Source organism: Sebastes umbrosus, chromosome 10 (genome assembly GCF_015220745.1).
Source record: "Sebastes umbrosus isolate fSebUmb1 chromosome 10, fSebUmb1.pri, whole genome shotgun sequence".
NCBI lineage: Eukaryota > Metazoa > Chordata > Actinopteri > Perciformes > Sebastidae > Sebastes > Sebastes umbrosus.
This window is the reverse complement of record NC_051278.1, coordinates 22,102,108-22,125,538: the sequence shown is the minus strand read 5'-3', so window position 1 is coordinate 22,125,538 and position 23,431 is coordinate 22,102,108. Positions and strand designations below refer to the sequence as shown.

Sequence of the window (23,431 nt, the reverse complement as noted above, 5' to 3'; positions counted from 1 at the left end):
GCCTCTGACTCCATTAATAACTTGTGCAGTGGGGACCTGTTATGCAAGGCCTGAAACCTGAGAGCCAGTCACCTGTTCTGCTACCTGAGCCTGGGCTCTGGGGAGAGGATGGAGGAGAGAAGAAGGGTAGACTGCCTCGCTGAGCTGCCTGCCTGGAGGACTCAACTCAAATGGACTCAAGGACTAGAGTACAGCTGGAAGCCCCAGAGATCCCTATTGGTTGTTTTTTAACCAGCATTGCTAACCCAGAGCGTTTGTAACCCAGAGCGTGTGTGTACTGAATTAATTAACAGAGAAATATCAATATCGACTGAAGCGTTGTCCGCCAGAGCCATCACCGTTAACGTTGAACCAAGGACACAGGGTTCCCCTTCTCTTTCATTCGCAGAGCAGCTCTTAACATTCAGGCGGCTAACATAGGCTCACAGGGTCATTTGTATAGACGTATTGACTCAGTTGATGAGTTTGTGCTTTGCTCCCTGATCCCCTGTCAGCTGAGAGGAGTTACCAGTGGGGCTTGAGAAAAGACCACAGAGTGCTCTCGGCTACCTGATGACTGGCTGGAGTGCAGGAGTGTTCACACTCTGTTGAGAGAAGTGGATGTATCTGTTCCAAAGAGAGGAGCAACAGCTGATGTCTTGGCCTCTGCGTTATCAGGTAGGAAAGCTCCACAATGTATACAATAAAAGTTGGATGGTAAATTTTAGAATTCTTTTTCTGTCTGTTTTTAACAGTAATTATGTCAAACTAGTGTTCCTTAATGATTATGGCATATGTATAAGAATATACTACATATTTTAGATATTATGCTCACAGGCACTGCCAATATAATCTACCTAAATCAGCAGTGGTAGGTCATTTGCATAGTTACTAATGTGCAGAACATTAATGTGAACAAAAAGTGGGCAAATATGCTTGCTTTATGCCATTATATGTATATATTTATTATTGGAAATCAATTAACAACACAAAATAATGACAAATATTGTCCAGAAACCCTCACAGGTACTGCATTTAGCATCAAAAATATGCTCAAATCATAACATGGCAAACTCAAGCCCAACAGGCAACAACAGCTGTCAGTGTGTCAGTGTGCTGACTTGACTATGACTTGCCCCCAAACTGCACATGATTATCATAAAGTGGGCATGTCTGTAAAGGGGAGACTCGTGGGTACCCATAGAACCCATTTTCATTCACATATCTTGAGGTCAGAGGTCAAGGAACCCCTTTGAAAATGGCCATGACAGTTTTTTCTTGCCAAATTTTAGCATAAGTATGGAGCGTTATTTAGGTACCAATGGATTCATTAGGTTTTCTAGTTTCATATGATACCAGTATCTTCACTCTAGCTTGAGCCCGCTACAACCTAAAAATCGCTTTAATGCGATATAGAAATTACGTTAATGAATAGAATAGAAATTAAGTTAATTACACGATATTAACTTCTGCCCTAGTAGTAATTCATGTGGACTGTTCTTTGTATTGGCAGGTTTTAATTTGAATCTTTTGGCCTTAACCACTCTGGCAGCCAAAGGAGCTGCAAGACTCTGTGTGTGTGTGAAAGGGTAAGGCTGTGTCAGTAAAATATTCAAACCGAGTTGTGGGATTCTACCTTCTGCTCTCGGTGTCCAGTAAACATAGACAGCCTAGACGAAGGTCCGAATGTGCAGATGAAATATTGTGTTTTCATTCAAAGATACCTGCTAAGGGTGAGAACTAAGGAAGTTTGTGACGCACACCTGCCTGTACAAATATTGGTTTCTGAGCCTCTTTTCGCTATGTCTCGCTCTCCCCAGCCTGGTGAGGTGGGAGATTCACATTTGCAAATCTTATTTATTGTAATAAAACTCAGATACTCTATGTGAATTCAGGTTTTATAATTTATTAGGAGGAAAATTTTCACCGCATTCTTGCTGTCTCAGGTGGGGATAAATGTTTAATATGAAATACAAATAGCTCTAGAGGCCTCTGGTATGTTTTCCTACTGCGAACTCAAACAGATTATGGCCCATGTGACCACATTCCAGTGACCCACAGTCAGGACCATTACAGCACGCTTGACTCAGTCTGACAAATTGCTCTAATACAGAAACAAGTATGACACTGCTGCAGATAATGAGAGCATTTGCGTCATCCTTATAATCCCTGATTCACTGACCAATAACGCATGTGTGAAAGTAATTTGCATCAAGGGCACAATTAAAAATGAAATATAGAGGTAACTATTCCTCATACAAGAGGCAATTTACCCTGACTTTTGTAGGTTTGGTTTCTTTTTATCAAAAAATTGTAGGTATGAACGACAGCATGCAGAGAAATAAAAGACATGACGCACATAAAGTAAAAGGCCAGGATTATAAAACTTGTCCATGACAAAAATAACCTCAGCTAAGACCAGCACGTTTGACACATCTGAATACCCGCATTTTGTCCCAGTGCTCCCTCAATGAGCCGCATTTCAATACTGGCTGTGCTTATGGGTTTATCTCTTATATACCCACAGCTCTGCAAAGCCTGTCTGCTTCCTAACCAGCTGTAGGTCCCACGGCCTCCCTGTCTGTTCCTGGCGCTGTCAGGAGCACAAAGGTTTACTCAATCACTGGTTTCCGTGCATGCAACAATGAGCATATGGTCACCTTAGCCAAATGCAAACCCTGTTCGCTCTCTGTGAGCTGTCACTCTATCTGTCTCCCTCACAAACACACACTGTGTTTCTTTTTTTTTCTCTGTCTCTCACAGACCCTTTGGTTGGTGCATAAGGTTTACTTTCAAAGGATAGGGCCGCCTATATTATACATTTTCATGTCAACAAGACCAAAATCAGCAATGTGTTTGTCTCTCAATACTTCCCCAGCCTGTCTGCGGCTCTCAGCCCCAAGCTCATTCATTTCTATCAATGACAAAAACCTTTAAATGCATATTTTCACTTGTAAAAAAGGTTAAGTAATTTCTTAAAACAGCAGGGCACTGTAGATTTTAGTAAACATTACTCAAACAAGAGTACATAATGCATTTATGGTGTTTCAGCTACCTATGCTAGCCAGCATGCAAGTAGGCTGGCAAGTAATTATGGCAGCAGGCAGAGGTGGAAAGAGTACAGTACTAGAATACTATAGGCCTTTAGTAAAAGTACTGTTACTTTAAAGACATTTTACTCAAGTAAAAGTACTTGTTTATTTTTGTTTATAGCTTATTTTGTATATTGTATATTGGTAGAATTTCAACTTTTTTATTCTTATTTTATTCTAACGTTTTATCTATTCTTTGTTATTTTACTGTTTACTTGCACCAACAAAACCAAAGCAAATTCCTAGTGTATACCTCTTACATCTGGCAATAAACACGATTCTGATTCTGAATTTGATGTACTTAATTAAAAATAAAAAGTAGGTCAGTTAAAATGTACTAAAAAACGTTACTGCGTAACATTTAAAAAGGGAGGTTTAACTGCTGTTAAATTAAAGAACATCTTTAGGCTACAAAATAGATTGCATTAAATGTCAACTTGAACACCATCAGCAACAAGACCCCGTATGTTCAAACCAACAGACGGACAGGCACTCTGCAGTCTGTGCAACTGATTATCCATAAATATACAACTGCTGTCCTCAGTGTAGCCTCACAAGATTTAACCAGAAAAGAGATAAAGATACATACGTTAAATAGCCTGAAACTTCTTTTAGAGTCAACAGTAGAATATGTACAGTATATACAATATAAACTCCACGGCGGCTGTCAACAATCACTGTGTTGCCTACTCACCTAAACCTGCGAGTCTTGAGCACCGTGAAGCCCTCCACAATCTGCACCGCAGGTTCAACTTCTCTACTTGTTCATTCTCAAAGCAGAATAAAACCAGTCCACTCTCTGTCCCAGTATAAATTGTCCATTCAGCCTCCATGGTCCCACTGGGCTCCACAAATTAAAAAAAGTTATGAGCTGAATGAGGCTCTACCGTCACATCAGAGATGAACAGTGTCAAACGGCAGAAAAGACTCCCACGCCTCACTGAAAGTAAAAGTTCCTCAGTGAATGCAGAAGTCACCGCTGGAGGAACCGCCGTGAGAATGGTAGCATGTTAGACAGACCCGACGACCTATCCTTACATTAACCATTCGAGGTCGATGCCTAACCTCAACCATCTTGCGAGTTTTACAAATTGAGGGTTACCATCTAAACACGATCCGAACATCGTGGATGCGTCACTGATCACTCTCGCCGGGTGGTGCATTAAGTTAGTCATTAATTAAGATAGATGCGACCTTTTGTATGCCGAGGTACAATAAGGTTAATTGTAACCACACCCCCATATGTGATCCTTAATTTGAATATTTGATTGCATTGTTGTTCATTTTTGTAATTGCTTGCTGCAGCCTGTGTACTCGTCTAGGAAACACAAAGATTTATAAGGTATCATTTCCAGAGTGTCTCCTCTCTGGACACGGAGCTCTGCCCTTCTGCGGCCGCAGAAACACCTGCAACTTTTGTTTTTTCTCTGTAACGAATGTGACTTGAAATGTAGCGAAGTACAATGCGTGAGATAAAAAGTAGGTTACTTAAAAGTAAAATTACAGATTTTTAAAAACAAAACACAAAACACGACTTTGTTACAGTAACAACAGTGAATGTAATTCATTACTTCCACTCCTGGCAGCAGAAAGAAGCATATGGGATCAACTCAATAAACTACAGTTCCCATGTTCATCGTAATGAGTTAACCAGTGCAACTGTGTGGCTCATTTGTGTGCTTTAATAGTTTTTGGACGGAGGAATAAGAGCTGTATCAGGCTTTGGCTACGCAGACAATACTTGTAAAAAGTTATTGATTTTGGAGACTTATCCTTCAACAAACTTTTTTTGTTTTCATGTGCACTCTTTTTTTTATGTTATCATAAACATTTTATATTGTCAACATTGGTGATAAGCACCATTCTTCAAAGGATACTTGGGGTTTTTGAGGATGGTGGTGTAGAAAGCTGTCTAACACGTCTCCTGAATGCGTTGAGTTGAGTTGCGCTCTAGTGACGCTCTGTGAAGGCCATGGAGCAGCATATAATTCCTGTCATTTACATACATAAACAACACAGTGAGTCCTTGGTTTGTCCTTGTCCCCGTATGGCTAACAATGTAAAACAAATACTACTTCATTCTACTCATATATGCATACACAATACATACCCATATCCAGTAGTATTCATTTACATTTTCTTTCATTCACTGCGCTGTGTATACTACAGTATATGCTGTTTGATGTTAAAAATATCCATTTCTGGTTGAACGACTCTCGTCACCCTTCGCCTCCATTGTTTCAGTGTTCATTCTAGGTATGTTGTTTGATTCCCCATTTTAATCCATATGTCCTTCAGGGTCCTTTTCTCTCACACAAACAAACACCGAACCAACCCGCTTTTGTGGAGTGCAACATTAGAACAATGCTATTCCTCCAATTACACTTGCTGGCTGGGCAAAAATAAATCAAAGGAAAAAAAATGGGGTGAAACTGTGAACAAACTTCTATTTCCATGTTGTTGTTGGAGCCTGCATTTCCATCCCATGTGACTCACCTCAAAGTGGAACACACGGCGTAAACATAATTACTTTTCTTGTATTATATGAACCGTGCCATTCATGCAAACATATTAACAGGCCAACGACATGACTTCAATTTGCAAAAGTCTCACTGTGACATTGTGTAACTGCTCGGCACGCTTGACAAGTTTGTTTAAAGAGCAAATTAGGCCTCCATTTGTTATAATCTCAGTTTTATTAACTGTAATAGCTACATCGGGCTTTATACCAGCTGACTTGAGAGCAGTGCATTTGGTGTATCATGATTAAAAAAACTGAATTACACTGAGTGGTGAATAAAATGAGTCGATAAGCCTGAAACAATGGGCCTAAACATTTAAGCTATTGTTTGGAATAATCAAAAATGTGCCAGGCAAGCAAGGCAGATAACCATGTTAGCAGAGTCGCCATCAGCTGAGCTGAGCAGCAGAAAGCCAGAGAGAGAGAGAGAGATTTTCTTTTCAGTGCTAATGGGTGGGAATGAACAGGCTCTAAGCATGGAATAAATGATGGAAAGATAAAGTGAAGTGAATAATGCAATATTGAAATATTAGCAGAAACACTATATTCAGTGACAACTTGTCAGTATCAGACTTTCCTACTCATCACAAAAGTGTAGCTACTTGTCACGTAGCTGTACTTTTGTGATGGTTTAGTGTGATGTTTGTGTTTCTTTTGAAGTGGACTTCCATTTTTATGTCATGTATGGTTGTGTGCAGCCGATCAGAAGCTGTAGTGATGTACAATATGTTTCTTTTTCTGTTGTGAACTGACAGATGAGAAAATAGAAGACAGCTGGTCGATGTCAGTGGGTTTACGCAGTCGGACTTTCCCAAGCCTATCGACACCTAACATCAATGAGGTAAACATCTCTGGGTGTACTTATCTGTTTACCCAAGGATTTATGACCTGGGAAGTTACTAAACACTGTGCCTGCAAAATACTGGGTGGATACACTGCTGCACTCAGTGATCAGTCACTGTGTACTTGAAGGAGACGTGTGCCTGAAGGAAGATGTACTCTAAAATGATTATTATGGATATCTGACTCAGAGCAATATCACTGTCATCACTGTCAACTAAAAATACATATTCTGTAAAAACTCCATGTCTGAATATGTAACAAAATGGGTTTTTTTCTGTAATTAAGTCAAGTCGAAGTTTATTATAGCCCAATATCACAGAGCATGCCTCAAAGGGCTGTACATATAATAAAAACAGCAATGAGCAACATCAGCAAAACATGAGATTAACTACATAGACAGCATTATTAATTAAAATTAGACACACACAATGCATACAATAAAAACAGTACCAGCATTAGCAAAATATACAAAAACATACAGAACGGTAAGTTGGATAACCGTAGTTTCAACACAGTGTCAAGGTAATTCGTAAAATAGCCACGAAATCTATTCGGTTTGTTTACATAGACACAAATTTCCCTTTTTTTCGTGATGCTCAGCACGACTTTCAACAACGTCTTTTTCGTGCTTTTTCCTTCGAATGTGACGCACGTGTCAATTTCCGCTCCAGTCTCTTCAAAATAAAAATACTTAGTTATGTTTAGGAATAGATTGACTTGGTAAGGCTTAGGCAACAAACGACTTAGTTAGGTTTAGGATAAGATCACGGTTATAATAACTGGAAGTGCTGTAACTTAAGTACAGACGTTAATCAACTTTGACTTTTGGTTTCACACGGGACACAACCACCGGCCTCCTGGGCGAAAGTCCCGTGTTTTTTGGCCCATCCATCCACCCTAACCTCGTCCCTATGTGGCGTTCCCCATTCTTTATACTTCCAGGTTCACAACTGTGTGGGTTACATACGATTTTATTTCGTGCTGACCATCATGAAAAAAATGTTAAATTTGTGTCTACACGAATCAATACATTCAATTTCGTGACTATTTCACAAACTGCTGTGCGACTGGGCTGGTAGTGTAGTATTTTAGGGCAGGCTGAGTGAGGTTGAAGGCTGATGCGAAAAGCTGTGTTTTGAGTTTACTTTTGAATGAGTAGATTGAGGTAGCCTCTCGAATTTGGGTAGGAAGATGATTCCAAGGAAGGGGGGCTTGTTAAGAGAACGCCCTAACACCTACTGATGCTTTATTTATTTTTGCAATAGTTAGGAACCCAGCATTATAAAACCCTAGCAGGTATGTGAGGAGTGACTAGAGGTGATAAGTAGGATGGTGCAAGTCTGTGTAATATTTTGTAAGTTAAAAGTAGGATCTTGAAGTCTGATCTAGCATGTACAGGGAGCCAATGCAATGAAAGGAGAACAGCCGTATAATGATGTTTGATCTCTGATCTAATTAGGTGATGTCTTCAGATTTCCATTACTCCGCTTTACAATAACACTCGAGCAAGAGACAAAATTACTCATTAAGCCAAATTATATTTGTGTAAACCTCTCCTGGTATTTGGGTCTTGGGAATGTGAGAGCAATTTGAGGAAGATGTGTAATTGTTTGCCCTTCGAACAGAGAGAGAAGAAAAATATTAACCAGCTAAGTATCCTGTGTACAAAAGCAGCAGAAAAGAATGTATAACTCAAGTATCTACGGTGTATTCAAAGGTAATTTAATTTTCTTTTTTGAACTGATTTGAAAAATCGGAGAGACTAATTGTTTTTTACAGAAGACACATCTGGATTGTTCATTTTAAATGTCACGGATAATTTGTCCCCAAGTGCTGCCCATCAAGTTACACATTGTCATGGCAACAGATAAAGACACAAGTCGAGCAGGAGAGCAGATAATAAGTCCCTCCGAACACATCACAGCGGCTAATATCATTGTATTTGCAGTCTTTCTTGGTTTCCTTTGAGTTACAGAATCTTTCATTTTGCAGAGGAGTCAATTTCGCACAACTCTGATATAAAGTTTTTTTTTCTTTTCTCTGTCCTTTCATAGGCCTCAAGTAAGGATGTCGCTGCTTCACTGCACAGGAATGTCCTGTCATGGGGTGTGTGGCGGGGGAAAGAGAAGAAGGAGAGTGTGTCTCTTAGGGCAATAACACACTCTGCCTCCTCTCAGACTGCAGATAGTGGATCTTACAGTGGAGTTTCCAACCTGTTCAGGGCTGCAAGCGTCCCAGATGTGGTCGGAAGGAGTCCAAAGTCAGCATTTACTTCCATCACCATCGCAGTTCAGAGGACTTTGCCATCACTTTCAACCCCACAGGACCCTGCGTATCCATCCACTCCAGCACAGCCCGTGATCATACCAACTCCACAAAAACTACTAAAAACTTTTCGAGGAAGAGCGTCATTCATACCCACGAACACAACGAGAGTCTCAAACTGTCAACCAGATGTGTGCAGACAAAATCCTACCGTCGTGATGCCAAATGAGTTCGGACAGGCCTACTCGCCAGCTGATGGATTGGCAGTGAGCGATCACGGAAAGAGGAAAGCACAACTTGTACAAAGCAGCTGCACAGAGGGCGACAGGAAGCAGGACGAGATAGGTGGCTCATTAACGAATCTGTCCTTGCAGCCTTCCTACCGGTCTTGTATCCATCTCGAGGTGCCACTGAGGTCCACTAGCTCTGTCGTGTTTTTGGACAAGTCACTTTTCATTTCCCTTGTGGAACTCGAGGGAAGAAGAACGGGTCAACCCACTTTGCACAGGTCCACCTTGTCTGTTCGCCTCGGTGTCTCATCCTGCCGCAGATCCTCTACAGATAACAAACCAGCACAAATAAATGAGGGTTACGGGAGAGCCAGAGCGGCCATGTTGGGCCGAAACAAACGCAACGGCCGAAAGAGTGGAGCGGGTCACTGCAGAAGCCCTCTATCACAGCACAGGGGTTACAAGATCGAGCAAACAGCACCCGCTCATGGTGTTAACAGCAAGGCTGAGGATTCAGACACGCAGCGCCACAGCACTACTTTGGGATTATTGTCATTCAGAGGGCCAAGCCCCTCAAACACAAAGGCTGGCAGGCAGAAGGGGAATGCAGATGAGGCAGCCTTCCCTATCCGTAGCAATTTCAGGCACAGGCAGCACACTTCCAATGTTGGCCCAGGTATGAATTTCATCCCTTCGTTTCAGAAGTGAAAATCTAAAGTACCTATGCAATCGATCTATATTCCTCTCAGTGGCCCGTATATTCTTAAGCTATTTTAGATAAGATCACATTTCCGAGGCGTAAGAGCAAGCTGAGTGCGGTGCCAAGGTGGTATAAGAGTGGAGTTTCTAAGAGGGTTTTTTTCCACTCTGTCTCTCGTCTTTTGATTTATACCTTATGCATTATTAATAGAACCACACCCAGCCACCACACTTCTCCTACTGTGCATTCACATTGTTTAACATAAATCCCAACTGGTACACACACACTCAGAGTCACGCTCAGTGTTTGGTCTTTAAATAAAGACCTAATACTTTAATTTATCCTCCTCTAACTTCCAACACTTCCGTATAAAATCTTAAAGTTATGAACTGTGACTGTATACAGTATATGTCAACAGTGGGTTGAATAGACTTAATTTGCATGATTTTATAGTCTTTCTCCAGGTCTCCTGTTATATAAGTTAGGATAAGATCAAGGTGATATGAGAGCTGATTTAGTTTATGCCACTGAGGAGTTTGCTGTTTAGTTATTGGTGGCAGACTGATTATAAATGGGACTTAACACAACATACTAGTCCCAAAGCAACAGCACTGGATGTCACACTGCATGTTTGATCAATCTATTAATTAATTAAATAATTATGCCATTTTAAAGGAATAGTTATATCTCTACTCTGGCCTGGGAACGCCTCGGGATCCCCCAGTCAGAGCTGGTTAATGTGGCCCGGGAAAGGGAAGTTTGGGGTCCCCTGCTGGAGCTGTTGCCCCCGCGACCCGATCCCGGATAAGCGGTTGAAGATGGATGGATGGATGGATGGATAAAGGAATAGTTCAACATTTTGGGAAATATACTTATTTGCTTTCTTGCCGAAAGTTAGATGAGATGGTCGACATCACTCTCATGTCTTTATGATAAGTATGAAGCTACAGCCAGCAGTTGTTACCTTAGCTTAGCTTAGCATAAAGACTGGAAACAGGGGGAACAGCTAGTCTGGCTCTGTCCAGGGGCAACAGCTACCAGCACCTCTAACCCCGGGTTCACATAGGCGGCGAAGACACAGCGAAAGCACCGTGATTTTTGGAGAAGTGCTGCCCGCGTCCTTTCGGCGCCCGTGTAAATCAACTGGGCTGTTCACATACACATAGTATCGGCATCAGGTCTATTTTCTCTGCGTGCTGCCAGCGGATTTGGCAAAACAATACACTGATAATCTACTATAAACAATATAAATTATATATGATATATATAAGATATACACTGTATATATATGATATAAATGATCTCATTCTGATAAAATACGCATCCAACTAATGCTTCTTACTTCCCTCCCCTTTCTCCCTGGTGTTCTCCCAGAGTCTTGATTCCTCCTATTCCCTCCCAGTCCCTCCCCCTCAGTCAAATTTCTAAATCCATCCACTATATTTATTAGAAATAGCCTAGTGTCACTGTTTTTTTTGTGATTGGGGGTTTTAAATTATCTACTTATTCAACGTATTTGTCAGTTGTGTCTAAACAGAGAGCGAGAGAGAGGAGCAGACATACTACACACACACACACAGAGCCACACACAGGCAGAGAGAGAGAGAGAGAGAGAGAAACAGCAGAGGAGCAGAATCGCTTGTTGACCGGCGCAGAGAAATGTGCTTCCGGTGTGAACAGCCAGGTTTCGGCTTGTGCAACAGTTCACATAGCGCAGCGCTTCATGGCCTATATGAACCCGCTGTAAAACTCACTAATTAACCTGTTATATCTCATTTGTTTAATCTGTGCGTAAACCAAAATGCAAAAATGACAAATTGTGGTTTTATGGACGGTCAAGTTGTGGACTAGGTGACTTCCTTGAGTCTCTGCTGGTTGCCTGGAAATCCCACAGTGACGACAAGATAAAGGAAGTCACTGCACCTGACTAAGAAATAGTCCGGCTAGCTGTTTTCCCCTGTTTACATTCTTTATCCTAAGCTAAGCTAAAGGCTGGAGTAGTCAATCTTTGCATCTAACTCTCCCCAAAAAAGCAAATAGTAGCATTTTCCAGAATGTCAAACTATTTAATATTAAGGTATATCTGCTGTACCTTAGGTACAGTGAGTAGACTGTAGAATGACAAAAACAACAATGTGATGCCACTGCCTGAAGCAGTTTTACCTGCCTGCCTCCTCTGTTACCAGGGCAGTCTCAAGAAGAACAACAGCAACACGACACGTTTTAATTATTAAAGCACTTTCTCCACTCATTACAACATTTATGTTCTGCATCATCCCACACCCTTGTGTGTTTTCTTCTTTAAACTGTTTTCTCTGGGCACGTCATTTATTCCGATGCCTGAAGGGCAAGACATATCCTGTAGCTATATAGCCTGACCTGCAACATTACATGTGCTTCCTGGAGCATGTGATGGTGCTCTACCTACTGTACATGCCACATGGTTATAGCGGGGAATTCAGTGGAGATATACAGTATGTATTCCACAAAAGCTAGAAGAATGGGGTTACGGGTGCAGGATGGATGCACTGTCATCTTTTGCATTATTCATACGCCACACTCAAGTTCCCTCTGGGTTTTTTCTCTCTATGAGTTGTGGGGGTAGTGAGTGTGTAAGGGTCAGTTTAAGGTCTGTTCAGTTTCCCTGCTTTCTCCAGATCATAAAATACTGAGATGGAACTCAAGAACATTGTGGAAATTGTGCTATAACTCAGTCCTATAGGGGAAGAATACAGTCATCTGGATTACATCACCTGTATGTCTTTTATATAACACCAAACAGTAGCACACAACAAACACACATCTATTTTAATATTCCAATCCACTTTCTTTTCTTTTTGTTTTTGGTGACTTGCCAAATTAAAGTTTACACTCATTTCACTTCTCTCTGTGTCTCTCAAGCGGACTCCAGAACTTGGAGCAAGCAAGCAAGGATTGACGAGACAGAGGAAGGACAACAGCACGACTGTTCCTCGGAGCCTCAAGAAGGATCCGATAAGACCCAGTGTTCCCGACCGAAGGCTGATTCTCTGGAAGGCACAGCCAAGAACCTCAGCCTCAAAGTAGGAGCCACATTTCATAATTCAATAATGACTTGTATATAATGAAATATACTACACAATAGGAACACGCTAAAGGTGCTCCATAGTAAACATTGAGCGTGAAAGTTCATTATTAACCTTGGAAAAAGACGTTTGACAAAAACATTCAATCACCGACTCAGTTGCCGTGAGTAGACGACTTTATATACTGTATATATATATAATATATACATACACATGTATATGTGGGGGAAGTCGTAACCTGTCTCTCTTTAGGGAAGGTCTCCACTGAACTCTATTTTTTTATGCCTCACACGGTGCCTTCGAATGGGGTCGTGTTTACCGTGTTCACGAGAAGAGTACATAATGAACACCCCTCTCTTGTGGTTAAGTTTCTGAAAGCTCTGAGTTCACGAGTTGTGACGTGTTTGTTGACGTTGTCTGAAATGGCGGAGGCCTTGGAAGTTCATTTTTCGGTACATAATAAGTGAATATGTTGTAATTTTAGTCGTATATTGTATTTCTTTGTCATTTTATAACATGTCTGAGGAAAATGTTGTTATTCCCAACGGCCTCATCTTTTTCCTCTGTCATTATGACTTTGCATTTCCTGCATCATGTTACCCACTTGCTAGCTTGATAAATTGTTAGCATCTGTGGCTTCCAGACGCTGACAGTAACGTTAATATTGTCTGGTAACCTCACTTCTTTCCAGCTCCATGCCCCCCAGATTTTTGTATTCTTCAGCCCCAACCTGCAATTTATCAGATTTTGAACAGCTTCTCCTGGAGCCACAAAAAGCTTTATACTTTTTTTTTTTTTTTTCATATGCAGTAGTACTCACCATGACCTGTAAACAGACTTTGATGTGTAGAATTTGTGGAGTTCACCTTCAAGTGGATCTTGTGCTAAGAATCTTTTTGTCAAACTCTGACAATTTTTTAACTGTTTTATAATATATGGATGTACATAAGGCTACAATACAGTAACACAATACACAACTAGTTTAGATCACTGGTTCCCAACCTGGGGGTCCCGACCCCAACTATGGGTCGCCAAAGCTTAACGGGGGGTCGCGAGGCCTTCTTGATTTTAACGGATGTAAGACAACTTTTTTTTTTACAAATATACAGTTAACCTATATCTCAGCATTTCATTAATTTATGTGAAGAAAACTAAATGAAATTGTTATATATTAAAGTTTGGATTATTATTTAAGATATAAACAAGATAAGGGCACAGTGGAGACCTGAACACAAGCTATATTCACAGAGCTTTCCCTCTCTGCTAAACAGACTCGTCCTGCATTAGAAAAGTGTGCAGATAAAACAACCAAAGAGCTAAAAGAACAATGGCCAAGCGTCAGGGAGAAGAAAACACTGAATTTGTCAAAAAAAAAGAAGCCTATTAAATAGGCGGGATTGTTAAAAATAAAAAAAATCATATTACAGACAGAGAATTGTATTAAAAGTTCCTAAAAATAACAGGAAAATTCATCTCTGATGCAATATTCACAGGAAATAATCTGCTCAAAATTCGTCAAAATTGCTTGTTTTACACAAACTTCCTGCAGTTATTTAATTCACTATTTGAGTTAATTGTACATATTACCAGTTGTTCAGAATATTAAATATCTTTAAAGTATGTCACTTAGTCAGGGGTCGTCAGTTTACACAATGAGAGAAAAGGGGTCCCTTGAGTAAAAAGGTTGGGAACTGCTGGTTTAGATCATCAATCCTATTGAGAACATTTGGGAGACTGTTAGCTGTAACAAGGAGATTATTTCTGCAGTTTCAAGCTAAAACTGAATGAAAGCCCACAGTGGCAAATTTCAATGTGTTCCACTGCTTTTGATCCATCAAAGTTAAGAACTATCAGAGAATGAGTGGAGCTGCTGAGAATGCAAATACAACAAATAATGGTTCCACAAAGAACAGAACCAAGACTAACAACCTAAAGGTCATTTATGGAGTCAAGAAAATACCATGAATAGCTGTTTAGTGTTATACACAGTGCAGCAAGACATGATTTATGATCAGACGTGGAAAAGTGAAGTGTGCGTGCCATATGGAACCTTTAAACCTGTAGGAATGATGTATTAGACTATTTCAATTAAGGTTTCCCACAAAGAGAATCTTAATGTGTTTACTCTTAGAATAAACATTATCATAACAGAAGCATGCGGCATCTCTTGAGGGGTGAATTTTACACTTGGAGGGATTTTTGCTTTAGTTAGGGTTTGACACAGCCTCTGCCAAGTAGAGGGGGAATGAAAAAAATCTTTAATAAATACACAATTTTCAGTTTTTCCTCTCCTTTTTTTAATTGATTTTCCTTTTTTCTTTGTACCCTGTTGATGTAACATGTTTTATCTCCACGTTGTGAGGGGTAAAGATCCAGTGAGAGAGATCCCCCCTGAGTAAAGCTCTCCTACCTTTATCCCCACTGAAGCTGAGCATATTATTACCACGTTGCCTATACCTCTTAGCTATTACAGGGCTGTGAAGGATTCTCCAAGGTTAAGGAATAGATTATGTTATATTCAGAATAGATTTCTAATCCAATGAAGATGTTTTTTTCTTTGTCTTTCAGCAGGATTAGTGTCTATGAGTTGTGCTGTATTCTTCCCACCGACAGGCAGCTTACTGTATGTATTCCTCTTTCCACCCCAGGAGGCTTTGGAGCTCTTCAGGCCAGACTTCATCAGCCGATCTCAGGGTCGGGTGAGGAGGTTGGAGCAGAGGGCTAGGAGGAGGAGATCGCTGCAGGAATCCAATCCAGACCTGGTGGTGCGGGGCCTCGGGGAGGATCGAGGCAAACAAAAGAGGAACTGCACCACACCGGATCCACTTAGTGGTAAGTGTAGCTGAATAACTCCTGGAGAAAGCACGAGTACAATTTCATATCTCTGCCCAACCAATCAGAAGGTTTCGGTTCTGCTGCCATGCCACCCGTGATTACAGCGGCATACCGCCAGCTGTGGATCATACTATAGAAGATCCTGGGAGTTGTAGAAGTGGAAGTGTGCAAGCAATTCACAGTCTAGCACTTACTTGAGATACTGTAGTCTCCCAGGATTCAATCTCATCTTCTACATCGATCTTTTACCATGTTTCCAATCTGTCATTACATCACTTCTGCAGGGACTAACCCATTCATCAAATCCTTGGACTGTTGGGATGAAGGCTCCTTCAGTGGGTATACAGTTCTCTGGTGAATAGAATACATTGTAGTCCCACACATACACTGGGAAATAAGAAACTTGTTGTCATGTCATATTGAATTATATTGATTTTTCGAGGAACTATTGACTGTTTCTCAGATAATTCATGCTAACCTCAACAACCTCAGCTGGGATTTTACATATTATTCTCCTCATAGTGTAGTGGCAATTATCCAACTTTGCTCTCTGCTGGCCATTATCTAGTATTGCAGATCTTTTTTTTCCCCCTAAAACTCTGTATGCAGGGAATACACACAAGTTGAGACCAAAAGTGTCTAGAATATAAATGTGACATTTTCTTTTCTATTTGTTCCAACTTTTTTTTTTTTTTTATCCCACATGAAACTGGTTCGCAGCCAGGAATTAAACAAGGTCAAAATACGACAAAGCATTTGTCATACAGGGAAAAGAAAACACCATGCATATAAATTCACAAATACAGATAAAGATTAAATCAAACAGAGCACAGAGGCACATATAAATAAAGAATTGGGGCCCAGACATGATGTAAAGGGCATGAAAAACATATTTCAATGCAAATTCCTTTAACTCTCTGAGACCCATAATAGACCTGTTTTTGTCTTTTTTAGGGGGGGGGGAGGCAAGGTTTTTTTAGGGGGTAGGTCAACAGTAGATGTCACACAGAAGAGGTGTACATCATCTGAAAGCTGAGAACCTGAAGATTAATTTAAGATGCAGCTCAGCACCGTGTGTCAAATTGTTCTAGTCATGAATAAGAAAATAAACATGAATTAATTAATTAATTAATTAATATTAATTGTGAAAGTGTATAAGGGTTTAGAACATTATGATATAATTATATGATGGCCATTCCCATGCTCGCTTATGTCTCATAAGTTGTTGCAGCACTTTTTGGGTGGATAACATTTATTACACAGATTTGGTGATAAATGTAACCATTTTTTACCACTCGAGAATTGATAGAAATGATAAATAATCCCTCCAAAATACCACATTATGACACCAAGACTTTGAGAAACACCATAGAAAAAGCCATGCTGTGATTTGGTATCAAAAACTTTTGACATTTGGAGATTTCTGCTAGAATTGCATTTTTTGGCAATTGGATGGCAAGCACTTCTGTTCTGGAAACTGCTCAGAAAACCCACTTATTGTCAATCTAGCTAGGAAAGCCATTCATCCCCTGAATGCTCTAGGTCTCTAGTTTGTGGTTGTAAAGATTCACAAGGCTGTGATTATCCTAGAGGTCACCACAGGTCATTTTATACAATGAGGTCAAGTTTTTTTAAAAATGGTCTCACTACAATGAAAAGGCTACTATGGGGACTAACATCATCACACATGAATACAATTGTGCTCATTAGATACGCAAGAGTCTCAGCTTTACAGTGATACCCAATTTATGCAATTCCAAAACTGTTTATGGACCTCAGTATGCAGAAAAAGAAAAGAAAGTAGGTGAAAATAACACATTTATACTGCACTCAAAAAACTGCATGTTTTTTGCCCCAAACTGCATGTGATTATCATAAAGTGGGCATGTCTGTAAAGGGAAGACTCGTGGGTACCCATAGAACCCATTTTCATTCACATTTCTTGAGGTCAGAGGTGAAGGGACCCCTTTCAAAATCGGCATGCCAGTGTTTCCTCGCCAAATTTTGCCTAACTTTGTAGTGTAATTTAGCCTTCTCCCCGACAAGCTAGCATAGCTCTAAAAGTGGACCTGCTACAGCCTCTGAAAGACAGTAAAGTCGGTCGGGATCACCCACGATCCCGCGAGTCTCATAGTATATGTCCACAGCCTCCATCCTTTCCTCTCTTTCCATTCATTGTCTTTGTAAGCTGCCGTGCAATGCAGTCTGGTAGCGTAAATTTGCATAAAGTTGAGGTCTGCGCTACTTTATGCAAATCACGGGCGTCCACCGCGACTCACCGCCTCCGGAAACTCCCGAGAAACTTATAAACTAAGCCTTGTCGATCCAAAATAAAGTCATATTCAGCAACTGCATGGGTTCTTTCTTGCATAAAATGTTTTCAGAAACACATTTCGGTGAACTATTTTCGCGATATAAGAGAAGAAAGTTTCCAAACGAGCCGTCATGTTGGTTCCGGTTTGAAAGCTGGGAGCAGCAGCCCACGAGGGTAATCGTTTGTCCAATCAGGTGCCGAGTACCTTGTGTCTAGTGGCAACCCATCAAGTGTCCAATGTTGGGAAGTGAGGCGATCCCACGCCAATAAAAAACGACCCTGTGGACACGTACCATCAGAGGGTTAAACCAGCATTGAAAATGTTATACAGCAAGGTATTCAAAAAATTGCCTGTAAATTCTATTAGTGTCAATAAAGAACTTTTCATAGTAACAGAATAATTGTGTGTCTAACTTTTCTAGTATTTTTCAAAATTGTTGCAATATTATTTGATGTTCATAAAACAGACTTGTTTTGTCTCTCTCTCACACTGAAGCTGTCAGACTTATAAACTTTGATAAGGCTTTGTTCAGCCTTTGATAAGGCTTTCGTCTGCTTTGAGAAAATATGGCATTTTAAAAGCTAGACAGGGAATTGATTCTCTACATAGGTTTGGGTAATAACAGAATTTCTTAAATGCTTTCTGATTATACCAGCATGAACACTTTTTTCCTCACACATCCATCACAGCAGATTGTTTACAGCTATTTTTCTTTTGCAAATCCAACCGTACCGGACACCTCAACCCTTTAGTAAAACATTAATAAAGTATTGGGAGGCATAATACTTCATTCAGGTAGCTAAAAGGCTCCAACTTAGTTTTGGAAAGTCATGGGGAGGTCATGGAATTAGGAGCCTTGAATAGCTCACACTGGTCTGTGACTGAAGTCTGGAGTCTAATTAAGAACAAAGAGCCTTGGTGCTGTTGACCTGAGCAGCAGCAGCACTCTGGCAATTCACTTCAGTCCAATCTGTGAGAGACACAATAGTCAGACTTAATAGGACTGGATATGGCTATGTATGGTTTGTCTCTGTGTGTGTGCGTGTGTGTGTGCATGTGGGGGTGTGTTAACGCTCAAATGTGTCTGAAACAGAGAGATCACAGACAGCACTCAGTGTTCATTAACATAGTCAAGATTCATTTACATATTAATTCTTATTTGTTATTCTTGTGTGTGTGTGTGTTTGTGTGTGTGTGTGTGTGTGTGTGTGTCCTAGATAACCTTTTCAAGCCTAGAGAGAGGTCTATATCAGGCAAAGAGATGCAGCTGAGGTCCAGACGGTGAGTCTTCCACACCAAACCCACGTCAGACGATGTCACTCAGTCTCTCCTCGCTCTTTGTTTTTTTTATTTTTATTATTATTCAGCACAATCCATCAAGCTTGTTTGTCATATCTGCCATGCAAGCAGGTTTGTGCACATTCACACACCCACATGTATGGATACAATAGATGTTTGATGCCCAAATGTCTTGACAGGAGATATGAGCTACCCTCTGTATACCTTATCTCTTTCCTTTTTTTTTCTCCCTTGCCTTATCTAGAAAGGCACACCTGATCAGCTGATGGCTGCCCATTGTAATTTTTTTTTCCAAAAGCGACACTATCTGACTTGGAGGATCTCTTAACACATTGGCAGGAGTTGTGGGAGTGAAAAAGGAGTCTGCGCGAGACCTGTTTATCAGTGGATCCAGGCTTTTGCCGGCTGTGGTCTCACTAGATAATAGCTTGTCTCTGTATGCCAATCCGCTGGCATAGCTCAGCCACCCTCCGACTTCTGATACCGTATTCCCCTGCCCTGTATGAATTTGCCTTTTTTGTGTCTGTAGGATTTACAACAAGCTGCCGGAGGTGACAAAGAAAAAAGAGGAGGAGAAAAAGAGGGCCGTATCACAAACCAACAGATTGCGAGCAGACGTCTTCAAAAAGGTAGAGTTGGGATTTAGTTTTTGGTACAAAAATCAATTCAAAATACTGATCAAACGTGTCAAATTCTACGAATTCAATAGAAAAGAAAACACAAACAGTCTTGCACCGAACGAAGCTTAAAATCCCAAACATTGAATTCAAATTCTAACATTGCTTTGGTTGTTTTCTGAAGGCCTGCTGTTCAACACTGCACCAGAGTCTCATTTTAAAATTGGAATGCTCTTTTCAAGAAATGGTGTTGATGAGGAGGTTTTATTCGGAGGTGTAGATGTTAGTCACTGTAGTCTAGTCACACTCATTTGTCACCCAAGAGGTGGGCAGCGGTTAGGTGCAACATTTTATTTTTTAATTTAATTTTCTTTTGAGTGTTGAAAAGCAATGTTATCTCAGACAGTTCGCTTTACACTAAACTTGGCTGACATCCTATAATTGTGGGTGGGGATAAGAAATGTTCAAAGCAGGTGTCTACACAGTATATTTTATGGCCACAATTTTTTTTTAACATAGCTATTGATTGGATATTTATAAATCTGGGACTCATACCAATCCAAGGGATAACACATTTAAGGGAGAGCACTTAAGATTTTAAATGAAACACAGAATGTGTAATATAAAATTAAACAATCTAATATGAAAATACAAAATGGCATCAGTTCAAACTAGGGCTGTCAAAGTTAAGTTTGTTTAAACATCACAAGTTTCTTTAACGCATTAACGCAACTTGCAATTTTTAGGTTGTAGTGGGCTCAGTTTTAAAGCGAGAGTGAAGATACACTCCAAACTTATGCTAAATTTTGGCGAGGAAAAACTGGCATGGACATTTTCAAAGGGGTCACTTGACCTCTGACCTCAAGATATGTGAATGAAAATGAGTTCTATGGGTACTCACGAGTCTCCCTTTTACAGACATGCCTACTTTATGATAATCACATGCAGTTTGGGGCAAGTCAGCAAACTGACACACTGACAGCTGTTGTTGCCTGTTGGGCTGCAGTTTGCCATGTTATGATTTGAGCATATTTTTTATGCTAAATGCAGTACCTGTGAGGGTTTCTAGACAATATATGTCATGTTTTGTGTTGTTAATTGATTTCTAATAATAATTATATACATACGTTTGCATTAAACAAGCATATTTGCCCACTCCCATGTTGATAAGAGTATTAAATATTTGACAAATCTCCCTTTAAGGTACATTTTGAACAGTTAAAAAATGTGTGATTGATTTGTGATTAATCGCGATTAACTATTTGAATCGATTGACAGCCCTAGTTCAAACTAGACCAAAAAAGAAATATCAACATTAATACACCTAAATACAACAAAAATATAGTATTTCGATTTATTTTGGTGTTATTGAAGTGTTTCTTCATTTTTTGAGTTATTGTAACTAAATTAAATCTACATGACACATACTCATGATGTATAAATGAAGTGTCTCTGTATATAAGCATGGTTTCATCCAGCAGAGGTCACTGTTTGACTGCTAAAGCCAGATCCTCTGCTATTTATCACACTGGATTATCACCCACATAAATGTGCATTCAGCATTTAGGTCTATTCATTTTCCTTACAGTATATTTTATGTGAAATCTGTAGCATTTCAGTGACTGGCTTTTTCTTCCAAATTAGATCAGGAAACACTAAAGAGTCTAAAACTAAACCCTTACTGCATCACAACTAAGCCCATTTCACAGCTTTATACCACGGTGTGGTTTTGGCTTTCAGCACAGTAGAAACCAAAGCTCAAGCAGTAATAACTTATATTACTTATTCTAGAGGCCCTGCTGATATAATGCATACAGTAGAATCTGCTTTAACAGGCAGTGTCCACATCATCCAACAATGAGGAGCATGTGGCAAATGAATGATATATTCAGGACATGCCTTGTCAGACAGATCCATTCAGCTTCACTCGCGGGTGAGCCTTCACTCAGTCTCCCATTATAACCTAACCACACAATGAATCTGCTGTCAGTCAGGTGAGATGTGAAAAGTGTGAAGAGATGTCTCCAATCTCTTACAGATAATCACACAATCATGGCGGCTTCAGATAGTGTGTGTGTGAGAAAGAGAATGTATGTGTGTTATTCAAGATGATCTCAAAATGAATGCCGTCTCTCTGGTTTTCCAACATTTACTGGGAACTGTTTCTCCTCAGGCCACCAACAGTTTTCACTTTAAACAGTGGCTCTACAGTAAATCGGCGCTGTGTGGTTTACTGACCCAGCCAGCAATTATAGAGCCTAGTGTGACGTCAAATAAGAGAACACTTTATTTCTTGTGGAAATGGAGCAGGCGCGACCGTTACGATGCCAGTGTGACCTCGCCACCTCTCAAACGAAGCTATTAGCCGGGCTCAACCGCAGTGAGATTGGAAGTAAAAAGGAGCGTTTTCCTCCACGATAAACACTGAGTCGTGTGTGCTTTAAAGGCCTCATTTTTGTCAGGAAGTCTGCAACACACACAGAGAGAGAGGTTGAGCCCAGAGAGGAGTCACAGAGGGGTCTGATAGTGAGAGGTAGAGGGCTGGGTAGTTTTGAATGCAGGCTGAAATGAGATTCCAGCTGTTGGGTAGTCCTGTGAGAGGAGGGTGATTGCATAGCAGTGTGTTTGGTCAGATAGCAAGTTAGAATTATTCCCCCTTCCTGGGCTCGGCCACCTCACGGGTGAGGCAGATGGAAGTGAAAGCCAATTTAGCAGCGGGAGCCGCTCCTGTATGATGCAGATCTGCTCTTAAGAGATTGAGGGAAGGGAGGACTGAGTGTATGTGTTTTTGATCTGTTTTAATTTTTTTGGGGGGGGGGGGGGGGGGGGGGGTGACGGGGTGGGTGGGGAGTTATCAGTGTCAATTGTTGTTGTTCTTTTGTTTTGCAGAGACTTCTGGACCAGATCCTGCAAAGATAAAAATGAGAGACACCAAAGGACAAATGGGGTGAATTCATTGGCCATTGTGGCTCTTCAATTTTCTCCATGTACAGTATATTATGCCTGTGCATATGTATTCATTTTATTCAATTTCTGTTAAATATAATGTTTGCTCATTGCATCCTGACTGCTTTACATTTCAAAGTAATGCAACAACAGAAAGAAAAATTGTATTTTTGCTGACATTGTAAAGATTTTGCTGTTATCGGAGTGACAGGAACATATGTTTAGAGTAGTTTTGACACCAGTGTTTGTACATATGATTTAAAGAGGACCTATTATGCTTATTCTCAGGTGCATACTTGTATTTTGGGTTTCTACTAGAATATGTTCACATGCTTTAATATTCATAAAACGCTTTACTTTTCTCCTACCGGCTGTGCTGCAGCACCTCTTTTCAGCCTCTGTGTGAAACGCTCTGTTTGAGCCCCGCCCCTCCCGAAAATCCCAGTCTGCTCTGATTGGTCAGCTGGCTCTCTGTTGTGATTGGTCAACTGAACCAAACTCTTGGGACTCTGCTCCAGCTCCGCTCTAACTAGCTTTGTTTGACGGTTTGCCAAACAAGTCGTTATGCAAATGTGTTACTTGGTGACATCAACACGTTACGGAAGAAAAGGCGTGACTTCAAGCAAGGCGTTTCAGGCAGTTCAGTAGCGGTGCTTCTGTAAGGGAGAGTAACTCCCTTTGGCATGGACCTTTTACATGCACAAAAAACTATATCAATATCACA

The 23,431-nt window shown here is 40.5% G+C and overlaps 1 protein-coding gene across 1 annotated transcript; it reads left to right on the top strand.

Annotated features, from left to right (window-relative positions):
- The first annotated feature begins 456 nt into the window (after nt 1–456).
- LOC119495954 ((E2-independent) E3 ubiquitin-conjugating enzyme FATS-like) lies at nt 457–23,015 on the top strand. Its single transcript, XM_037782898.1, has 8 exons — nt 457–657; nt 6,348–6,433; nt 8,490–9,606; nt 12,532–12,692; nt 15,344–15,527; nt 19,063–19,126; nt 19,674–19,773; nt 22,651–23,015. Exons 2-8 carry the CDS (start codon nt 6,374–6,376, stop codon nt 22,678–22,680), a joined length of 1,716 nt encoding a protein of 571 aa, XP_037638826.1. The 5' UTR covers nt 457–657; nt 6,348–6,373; the 3' UTR covers nt 22,681–23,015.
- Nucleotides 23,016–23,431: the final 416 nt, after the last annotated feature.

What these genes read in the sequence shown, in the direction of transcription:
- LOC119495954 (XM_037782898.1), top strand. Translation starts at nt 6,374, where the DNA reads ATGTCAGTGGGTTTACGCAGTCGGACTTTCCCAAGCCTATCGACACCT. An exon ending in CACTTCCAATGTTGGCCCAG is followed by an intron (nt 9,607 to 12,531) that starts GTATGAATTTCA and finishes GTGTCTCTCAAG; the next exon opens with CGGACTCCAGAACTTGGAGC. An exon ending in CCAAGAACCTCAGCCTCAAA is followed by an intron (nt 12,693 to 15,343) that starts GTAGGAGCCACA and finishes TTTCCACCCCAG; the next exon opens with GAGGCTTTGGAGCTCTTCAG.